The sequence below is a fragment of the Bison bison genome, unplaced genomic scaffold (genome assembly GCF_000754665.1).
Source record: "Bison bison bison isolate TAMUID 2011002044 unplaced genomic scaffold, Bison_UMD1.0 scf7180017864352, whole genome shotgun sequence".
NCBI classification, from domain to species: domain Eukaryota; kingdom Metazoa; phylum Chordata; class Mammalia; order Artiodactyla; family Bovidae; genus Bison; species Bison bison.
In genome coordinates this window covers 5,483,880-5,494,577 of record NW_011494924.1, presented here as the reverse complement: position 1 = coordinate 5,494,577, position 10,698 = coordinate 5,483,880, and the positions used below count along the sequence as shown (strand labels likewise).

Sequence of the window (10,698 nt, the reverse complement as noted above, 5' to 3'; positions counted from 1 at the left end):
ATATGTAACTTCTCATAACCCACGGTCAAGTCTTCAGTCACAAAGACACACCTGACAGCAAAGGACACCGGGGAGGGTCATCTCTAATCGGGTGGCCTTGTGACCGGTTAAAACCGGGGGCTCCTTTTCTGTATAGAAAGAAGAATGGTTTTAGGGGAAACTTTAGCAGCCTCTGCTTCAATTTGCCCCCCTGGATCTGTGTGTACTCTTCTTCCCACACACACAGCACATTCCTCCCATCCCGAGACATCAGAGTCTCATCCAGTTAATGTTGGCATCTAAAATCTAAGGTTTCTGTGCGATATGAGGCGGTCAGGACGTGGTTCCTCTTATTTGTAAAAGCTGTGAAAGAACAGTCAAGTCCTCCACTCCCCACCTCCCAAATGCAACATAGAAAATAGAGTAGGAGCCATTTCAAACTCCTGTTTGAAAAAGGAGAATGAGAAATACGAGCGGTCGTTAGATCATAACGATAATGGAATTCTGCCCAGCAGGGATGGCAAAGACGTCTGGTAGTCACAGAGCAGGAGCTCCTGGCTATACCTTGGTTCTGTCACTAGAATCCCCTTGTCCATTTTCCTCCATGGCTCCCCGCTTTGCCTTCTAGGGGATTCTTTATCTGTTTCCCACTGTTACTGCTTTTAAATCGAGCTTTGGAGAACTTTGGAGAAAGCTGCATAGCTTAAGAACATGTTTCCTGAAGGTGTAGGTCTGGAAATCTAGTGATTTCTTTAAGGGGCCAGAAAAGTCCCAGGCTTGTACAAGTCAAGCATGCGGCAGTCCAGACCCCTCAGAACTCAGCAGGCTTCTGGTCTGTTTGCTTCCAGTCAGTTCCAGGTAAAAATAACCACTGCCAAACATCTCTTCTGAGTCTGAGCTTTTAAGTCAGTGGACTATGGAATAGTTACTGGTCTTTGCTTGTGGTCAACCCATCTTTGCCTCATTTTAATGGCAACAGTCTTGAGACTGTAGCCTAAATCTGATCTTTATAAATGAACTGATGCTCATGTCTGGCAAAGAATTCTTAACTGGAGAATTTCTTGGAGGCTTTGAGAGAAATTCTTACCTCCTGCTTTTCGGGTCCAGAGAAATTGGTTTTTCCAGTCCCACTGGGTCCCAAATGTTTTGAATCGCAACTAGTTCATATTGTGGAACTGAGAATGTACACCCTTATGCTATATTTATTTCTGCTTGCACGCTGACCAGTTCTTGCTTATTTTCATCTTAACTCTTGTAGTAGCTCATTAAAAACATCAAGGAGCCGTCAGAACTCTGTTTCTCACTGTTTGCCTAAAGGCACAAGTTCAGATGACACATGGCTTGTCTTATAAGTTATTGATGTTCTAGCAAAGATTTTTTGCCGCAATAATAACAAGGATTACCAGCTTGTCAGTCTGCAATTTTATTTTCTTACCATTTTCCCTTGCCAGCTGCTAAGCCAATGAACGATTGTTGATCATGGAAACTCATATCTAAATATCATTTTCTACTTTAGCTCAAGTCCAGGCTAAGTTGCTGTAAAAAAGAGACCCAAAATACAGTGACAGGCCTGGAGACAGAAGTACAACTTTCCTGGCATGATAATCCCAGAGAGAGGGAAGTAGTCCGGTGTGGTAGGCTTTGTTCCACTGGGTCATTTCGGGACCCAAGTCTTTCTGTTTTGTATCCTGCCATCTCCTACAATATTGTCCTCACCCACATGGTAAAAACAGATTCCCCGTTAGCAGGTCATGTCCCAGGCTGCCGGAGGGGGAACAACGCAGAAATCTTAGAAATTGAACACATAACTTCTGCCCACATTTCATTGGCCAAGTTTTAGTTGCTAGCCCCACTTAGGAGCAAGACAGTCTAGGAAACGGGGTATTTAACTGGCTGGTCATGTGACCAGCTAAAATTTGTAAGGTTCTATTACTAAGGGAAGAAGAGAGTGGTAGTATCAACCACTGGCATTAAAAAGCAAAGTGTTCAGTGAGTTCCCACATCCATCCAGTAATCCTGGTCATCACTGCTCATCTCCCATGCATTTTTCCTAAGTCTGTGTTTGTGTATATACAAATACAAATGTACGTTCTTATTTTCCCCCTTTCATACAAAAGGTAGCATATTATACGTGTTATCTGCACCTTGCCTTGTTCATTCAACAATATATCTGGGAGATCTTTTCATATTCATACACAGAGACCTTCTTCACTGTTTATTACAGTTGTATTACAAAAGAACCATGCTTGCTTTATCAGGTCTCTTCAGTTCAGTTCAGTTAATCAGTATGTCTGACTCTTTGCCACCCCCATGGACTGCAGCATGCCAGGCGTTCCCTGCCCATCACCAACTCCCAGAGCCTGCTCAGACTCATGTCCATCGTGTCAGTGATGCCATCCAACCATCTCATCCTCTGTCGATCCCTTCTCCACCTGCCTTCAATCTTTCCCAGCATCAGGGTCTTTTCCAACGAGTCAGTTCTTCGCATCAGGTGGCCAAAGTACTGGAGCTTTGGCATCAGTCCTTCCAATGAAGATTCAGGACTGATTTCCTTTAGGATTGACTGGTTTGATCTCTTTGCAGTCCAATGGACTCTCAAGAGTCTTCTCCAATACCACAGTTCAAAAGCATCAATTCTTCAGCACTCAGGTCTCTTACTTGGTCTTTTGTGTGGTGCTGCTGTACTGGATACCTATGAGCAAGTATCACTTCACACATGAGCAGTATATGTGTACATTAAGTTTCTAGAAATGAAATTGGTGATTCAAAAGGCATGTGTGCCGGGGTCCAGCCCCAGCTGATCCAGGGTATTTGAAGGGGAGACGGAGTCGGCTACTATTTACATATTTATCAAAGATATAAAGAGTAATAGAATGAAGATAGCTTAGTAGGAAAATTCAGTGGAGAAAAGAGGCTGAGTAGCTTGGTTTACGCGGGAGACCAATAAAACTTCAAGACAAGAAGTTTGCACCACTTACGTAGGCCGCAGGTGCCCTCTCGAATAGCAGAAGGTGCCCCACCCTAGACACCTTCTCGAGTGGGTCTTAGAAGCCCAGGCGTAATTAGTAAGCATGGTGGGTTCCGCGCTCCAGATGGAGACTTCAGCCAGAATGTGAAAAGAATGACATGGGGAGACCAAGCGCTGGTGAGCAAGGCCCATAGCTCTATTTTTAACAGGGGCTTTTATACCCTAAGTTACACATAGAGGATAATAGGGAATGCAAAGTCAGCAGTTTTTGATCCTTATCAAAAACCAGGGTTTCTTTCCTGCAAATTTATCGTATACAAATGGTTTAGGTGATTTACATCATCTTCTGGCCAGAAGGCCTATTAACATTTTATGACTCTTGACAAGGACTTATCAACAAAGACTTATTTTCTCTAAGAGTAATTATTTTAAGGTTTGGCGCCATCTTCCGAAGATAAAATTGCATTCCTATAGGACAGATGTGTAATGGGTTTACAACAAAGGAAAGAATTTATTACCTTAAGGGTCTAAAGTTACTAACACCAAGGCCACTACTTATTTTTTGTACATACCAACTGTATTAATTAATACATATTCAAGGATACAATGCAGGGGATGTGAAAACTTGGCAACAAGCATTGGCTCATCAATGAAATCCTTTACTAGTTTATTCTGACAGCTTCTAACTCTCTGAGAGGCTCTAAGCTATTTGAACATCTTAAGCTTCCCGTGCCTCTTGAGGCTGGGAGACTGTAAACAATCGTATGCATAGCTGTAGGAGTCCGGGTAAACTTGTCAGGTGAGTTAGAGAGCCATCTGAGGGGTTTGGATTTAAACACTACTAATTGCCCATGAACTTTATTAATTGGAGCTGTAAGTTAACTCTTTGACAGAGCGAGATGGTGGTGGGGGACAGCCCCCAGTAGAGTCAGAGGTGAGAGCACAAAGCAATAAAGTAGGCAGACTCTGGTTTTTGGGGATTAGATGCTCGAGAATATCCGGGGGGACTCCTGAGGCTCGATCCCGCCTTTGCGTATGCTGAGCCTCCTTCCTCATGACCTTTGTCACGAGTGGAATGCCTCACCAGCTCCCGACACATGTGTATTTCTAATTTTAATACTGTCAAATTGCTTTACACAGAGATTGTACCATTTTGCATGCCCAGCAGTAATGCAGGAGAATACTGTTTCCTCACAGCATTGCCCACACTAAAATACAACTTTTGGATTTTTGGCATTCTGATGCATAAAGCACAGTTGTTGCTGTTCTCTAAGTCATGTTTGAATCTTTTGTGACCCCATGGACTGTAGCCCACCAGGCTCCTCTCTGTCCATGGGATTTCCTAGGCAAGAGTACTGGAGTGGGTTGCCATTCCCTTCTCCAGGGGATCTTCCCAGACCAGGGATCAAAACCACATCTCTTGCATTGCAGGCAGATTCTTTGCTGTCTGAGCCACCAGGGAAGTCCATAAAACACATTATAAATTTCCATTTTTCTTAGGAGTGAGGACAAGCTCCTTTTATGTGCTTGAGCTATTTCCATTTCTTTTTCCGTGAACTGTTCCTAGTCTTTGCTATGTTATTTTTTGGTCATTGGTCTTTTCGTATTAATTTCTAGTTCTTTGTATAGTATGGAGATTTTCTTCTTTGTGATATAAATGGAAAATATTTTTCCACTTTTTCATTTGTCTCTTTTAAAACATTATTTGTTTATTTAGGCCGTGCTAGGTCTTTGTTGCTGCCTGGGCTTTTCTCTAGTTGCTGAGAGTGGCTGTTGCTGTCTCGTTGGGTGTGCAGGCTTCTCACCGCAGTGACTTGTCTTGTTGCAGAGAACAGGCTCATAGAGCGGGTGGCTTCAGCAGTTGCAGCTCCTGGGCTCCAGAGCACAGGCTCCATATTTGTGGCACATGGGCTTTGGTGCTCCATGGTATGTAGGATCTTCCCAGATCAGGGATCAAACCCACGTCTCCTGCACTGACAGGCGGATTCGTTACCACTGAGCCACCAGGGAAGCTGCTGCCATTTGTCTTTTCACGTTCCTTTTTTTTGTTGTGCAGATTTTTCTTCATTTTCTTTTTTTCTTCACTGAATTCAATACTTTTATATGGCTTATAGATTTTGAATCATAACTAGAAAGGTTTTCCAGCTTGATGATTAAAGAGAGCTCAGGTAACACAAAGAGAAGGACTTGCATGAGAGTGTATGAGGAAGAGAGAAAGCATGGTGATAAAAGCCCAGGTGTAGCCAGGGATAATACATGATTGTGGCAATGACTTCTGTAAAAACTAACTAGACTTGATTTTCTAAAATACTCCATCTATGTTTTATACTTATTTTTACATATCTTAACCTTTTTTTGTTAGTATTTCATCCACAACTCTTGACTTCTCTATCTCCCTAGTCTTTGCTATGATTCTTTTTTTATTAATCAGAAGATATTGGGGAACTATTTTATAATTGTAAAGGATTAGTTAGAAAAATGAGGGCATGTTATAAAATAAAAGGGACTTAAACACGTAACCACATTTTTGATCTTGCTTAGATCATGATAGGATCTACCAACTGTAAAATAACATTTAGGGGACAGTTGATATAATTTGAAAGTGGACTGCTTATTAGTTTGTGTTAAAGGCATTATTATTTTGATGGGTGAGATAATGGCATGATAGTTACATTATTTTTAAAGATTTTATTAGTTAGAGATGCATACTGATGTATTTATGGGTAAAATGTTATAAGGGATCTGCTTTAAAACATTTCAGGAAAAAGAGTAATGGGCATTGGGGAGGATAAAGTATAGCTGTAACAACCATATTGATCAAATATTGACTTTTGTTGAAACTAAGTGGTGGATAATGGGGTCTATTATTCTCTTCTTTCTACTTTGTGTGTATGTTTGAAATTTTCCATATTGAAAAATTTAAAAAGACTAAATAGAAAATTAACATAGAGTTATTACAGAAAACTGAAAAACGGGCAAAGGCTAACAGGTTAAAAACGAACATGATCCCACAAGCCAGACCTATCTGCTGTTAACATTCATATCCTCCAGGTCTTTTTCCCATGTGTAAATATGTACATACACGTTAATTTTTTAAAAAAGAACATTGAGGTCACTCAGTGTCTAAATTTTCTAACTGAAAGATATTTAACCTTTTAATGTATCGTGAATAATAGTCCTTATCATCATTCTGGTGGTTTCCAAGAATTTGGGGAAGATCCCCTGGAGTAGGAAATGGCAACCCACTCCACTGTTCTTGCCTGGAGAATCCCATGGACAGAGGAGCCCAGTGGGCTACAGTCCACGGGGTCACGAAGAGCTGGACACGACTGAAGTGACAGAGCACAGCACGTAAGCATTTCAGTGTATAGATGTATCACAATTTAACTGTTTCACTGTTTCATTTTTAAAATTTTTTTTTTGATGTGGACCATTTTTATAGTCTTTACTGAATTTGTTACAATATCCTCTTTTATGTTTTGGTTTTCGGGGAGTCATGTGGGATCTGAGCTCCCCGACCAGGGATGGAGCCCACACCCTCTGCCCTGGAGGTAAAGCCTTAACCCTGGACCACCAGGGGAGTCCCTGCTTCACTGTTTTTGGGCTTTGAGGTTGTTCTTATTTTTCACCCCCATGAACATGAATATCCTTATGAACAAATGATTGTTCATATCCACATACAGATCTTTAGGCCTTGATCCTGGAAATGGAATCATTGGGCTGGAGGGTACATCCAGGGTATGCAGTTTTTACGCAAATTTCAAGTGCCCTTTCAGAAAGATAGTACTGCACCAGCGATAAACGGGAGTGCCCGCTTTTCTGTACTTGCAAGGCCAGAAGACAGAGTGGTTCAGACCGGTCATGAGTGTCAGGAGTGAAGAAGTGTCACTGCTGTGCAGAGGGATCCCTGATGCTTACACTGGGCGCATGATGGCCCGGTGTGCTGAGGGAAGGCAGGGTTAGTCGCAGTGAGTGTCGGTGTGGCCGTACAGCCTATGCCATGTTAGTGAAGGGGCTTAAGCAGCAACTCAGTGTCTCTGGTTCTTGAGAAGAATCCTTGATGTGGCCCAGAACCACAGCTCAGATCAGTAGCACAGACTGCCGGTTACTGTCTCATTTTTACGATGTCATGTCTCGTGGGCAGTTCCCATGGATGCTTGGCCTGTGCTTCTTCATCTCTGCATCGTATAGATCACCCTCCGGAATCATCTTTGAAACCCAGCTTATCATCTAAACTCTCAGGCTTGTTTTAGTACTTTTTGGTTTATCTTGGTGTTATGGTTTGATAATCATTCTTGCTCATTGCAAAATCTATGTTGTGTTTAGATTTTGAGGCCTTCATAAAACGGCTGTATAACACGTATCTGGGAACTGCCAATTTATATGTATGTCTGTGTCCGTTTCCATACTCCATGTCATTGCTTCATTCTGTTCCATCAGCCAGTGGTATCTTAGGCTGTCAGAGGACAGGATTCTGAAACTACCTTTTAGTGTAAGAGATTCTAACTTCATAGTGAGCTTTTCTTTAGACTCTTGGTTTAAGTATAGAGTTTAATGGAGTCAAACAGGTAAGACTGTTAATTGAGAAGCAAATCAGCAAACAGTGAACCTAGAAAACATAGCCAAGATAATAGTATTAAAAATACAACAAAATGCTTCCCACTGTTCCTTTTAAGGAAATTAGGTCCTAATAAAAATACCCTTGAACTTAATTGTCTACATGCTATTTTGTTAGTAATCAAGCTTTTGTCTCTTTGACATATCCTTGAAGGGTGTCTAAAGTCTGCCATCTTCTCAGAATAGCTGGACACAGCGTGGCCTTCATGGGTTTCCCATCTAGACTGTGAACATTTCTAAGAGGGAAAGAAAGGATTATAGGGACTTCCCTGGTGGTCCAGTGGTTAAGATTCCACACTTCCAATGCAGGAGGTGTGGGTTTGATCCCTGGCCGGGGAACTAGATCTGACATGCTGTGCAGCACAACAAAAGAAAACCAGAAATGATTATAAGCACACACACCCTCAGAGTCATTTATTATTACCTCACACAACTGCTTCCTTGTACTCCCTCCCAGGTAGACAGCTATCACTCAGAGAAGAGTTTATTTTAGTAATGAATTTTTGGGGTATACTTGATGATTTTTTTTTGTTTGTTTGTTTTTAAAATGTAAATTTGCCTAAAGGTCTCTTCCAGGGCTTGTTTCCAAGCCTTCCCTGGGCGCCTGGCTACACTCTGCCCATATGCTGAGGAGGAAGGAGCCTAGTTTTTCATGTGCTGTGCTCAGTCCCTCAGTCATGCCTGACTGTTCGCAACCCTGTGGACTGCAGCCCGCCAGGCTCTTCTGTCCGTGGGATTTCCTAGGCAAGAATAGTGGAGTGGGTTGCCATTTCCTCCTCGAGGGCACCTTCCCACCTAGGAATCAAACCCATGTCTCCTGCACTGGCAGGCGGATTCTTTACCACTGAGTCACCTGGGAAGCCCGCCAGGTGTTCCATAAGAAGCTGAAATATATCGCAAACTGTCCTGGGCACTTTTTCTGCTCAGCTCCGTTTACACCACCATCATACTGCGGTGGTACTGCTATCTACGGGAAGAAAAGCAAATTTGGGAAAGTTCAGTAATGTCACTGAGCTCTCACGGTGACAGAGTGGCAGCTGTAGCCTTACATCAGGAGCCGTTTGTCCCTCTGGAGCAGGGATGGGTGGGGCGCAGCAGGGTGCCTGGTGGACAGTGCAGATCTTGAATCTGAACATTGCATGGCGGCGTTTGGGCGAAGCCAGCAGCGACAGGCTGGGGGCATTGCCCTCCAGTCACCATTGTGCCAGGGCCAGCTGTAATTAGAGAAGCCTCCGCTGGCGCAGTAAAGCTCTATTTTGATTCTTTCATTGTAGTATGATGGAAATTGTACAGTTCTAAGGTAATTTAAATGAACTAAAAAAGTTTTAGTTTTTTATTTTCCCCCTTCTGTTCGTGTCCTAAGGCTGCTGTAACAAAGTACCACAAACTAGGTGATGACTGAGAACAACAGAAATGTATTGTCTCACAGTTCTGGAAGCTGGAAGTCTAAAATCAAGGTGTTAGCAGGCTTGGTTTCTTCCCAGGGCTCTGAGAGAGAAGCTGGTGGTTGCTCCTCTCCTGGCTTCCAACAGTCTTGGCTGTTCCTGCCTTGTAGATTTATCACTCCAACCCTTGACTTGCACACGGGTTCTTGTGTGTGTCTGTGCGTCCAGATTTCCCCTTTTACAAAGATACTGGTTGGGACTTTCCTGGTGGTCCAGTCATTAAGATGCCACACTTCCACTGATGGGGGCACAGGTTTGATCTGTGGTTGGGGCACTAAGATCCCGTATGCAGCGCAGTGTGGCCAAAAAATAAAAACCAAAGACACTAGTCATACTAGATTATGACCGCATTTTAAATTCAGCCTCTCTTACACTTTCAGTAAACATAGTGCCTAAATGGTACCCATGGGCCTCCTGTGCTTGACCCCAAGGCAGGATTGGATTCGCCATTAACCAAATGGTCCAGGGCCTTAATGTAGCTTTCTTGGCTTTGGGATCAGTTGACAGAATTACCCACAGACAATCTCCTTGTGCAGGATGGGGTTGGGGGAGAAGAGGTCTTGTGCTCTTTATTACTTGATTCAAACATAAGCCCTCACGACCTCCAGTAGTTGTTTTCCATTATGTGAGACGTTGAAGAGTACGCTTCTTCTTATTCTTTGACAACAGCAAAGCAAGAAGACAAACTTGCTTTCTAAACAAAGACAAACTTGCTTTGAAACATCTGTGGTCTTCCAGGTTTCCCCTTCTCATCACCAACAGCCATTCTCTGGGAAGCATCCTTCGCTCCAGAACAATGGACATTAGTTAATAATAGTCTGTTAATTCCTCCTGTTTCCCATGAGAAGGAGCTTGTGTCCACAGCACTGTCAGGGAGTTTCAGAGCCTATCTTACAGCTTTTGCTAAGGAACTTGTAACATTGAAGGAAGTGTCCTAGGCAGCCTCTGGAAGGGAGGCTTTTAGTTTATCCAGGCTTGTATTGCTGCCCCTGGGGCTGGGGAGTGAGTGGCAGGGCTGTGGTCCGAGCTGTTCTCACTGTGCGCGTGTCTCGTGCAGACATCAGCTGGAGACCCCGGGTCATTACTCTCACCTGGCTGCCTTCTATGAGGACAAGAAGGGGGTGCTCCACGCCGGTCCGGGGAGAGGTGGCAGCCTGCCCCCCGTCTACTGGCTGCCTTCCATCCACCGATACATGTACCCCGAGATGAAGGTAGGTCAGCCAAAGTCTCACGCAGTCCTGGGCTTGGGTCTGGGGACAGTAGTTGCTGATTGTTGTTTTCATGAATAAGGAAATTTGTGTCTTGGGCTAACACCCAAAGTCTGCTTTTGATAGAACAGGATTGTAACCTCAGCATTTGGTTCTTATTTAAAACATAAGGCAGGTTATCTTAACGTGCTTTCTAATACTTCCGTAATGGCGGTACAGAGCCACATGGAGGGCCCAGTTGTGGTGACTCCTGGGGTGATGCGTGGATCTGATTCTCGTGATTGCTTCAGTTTTAAAGGCAGACAAGTGAACTAAAAATGAAGCATTTCCACAGTTGAGATATTTCTTAGTTACTGTATTTTTGATATTACTTTACTGTGTATTTTTTCTGAATTACTTTGTACTAGAATATGTTTATTTACCATTAACCAAAGACCCAGGCAAGCAGTAGGAGGGTACAAAGAGCCTCCCCCTTTCCCTC

General features: G+C 43.3%; 1 protein-coding gene across 1 annotated transcript in view; it reads left to right on the top strand.

Moving 5' to 3' along the window:
- The window catches only part of KIAA1147 (KIAA1147 ortholog), a 28,001-nt gene that overhangs the window by 6,235 nt on the left and 11,068 nt on the right, over positions 1-10,698 (top strand). The window contains exon 3 of the mRNA XM_010854964.1: positions 10,067-10,220. Within this exon, the coding sequence (XP_010853266.1) occupies positions 10,067-10,220 (154 nt within the window). The remainder of the gene's footprint in view (positions 1-10,066; positions 10,221-10,698) is intronic.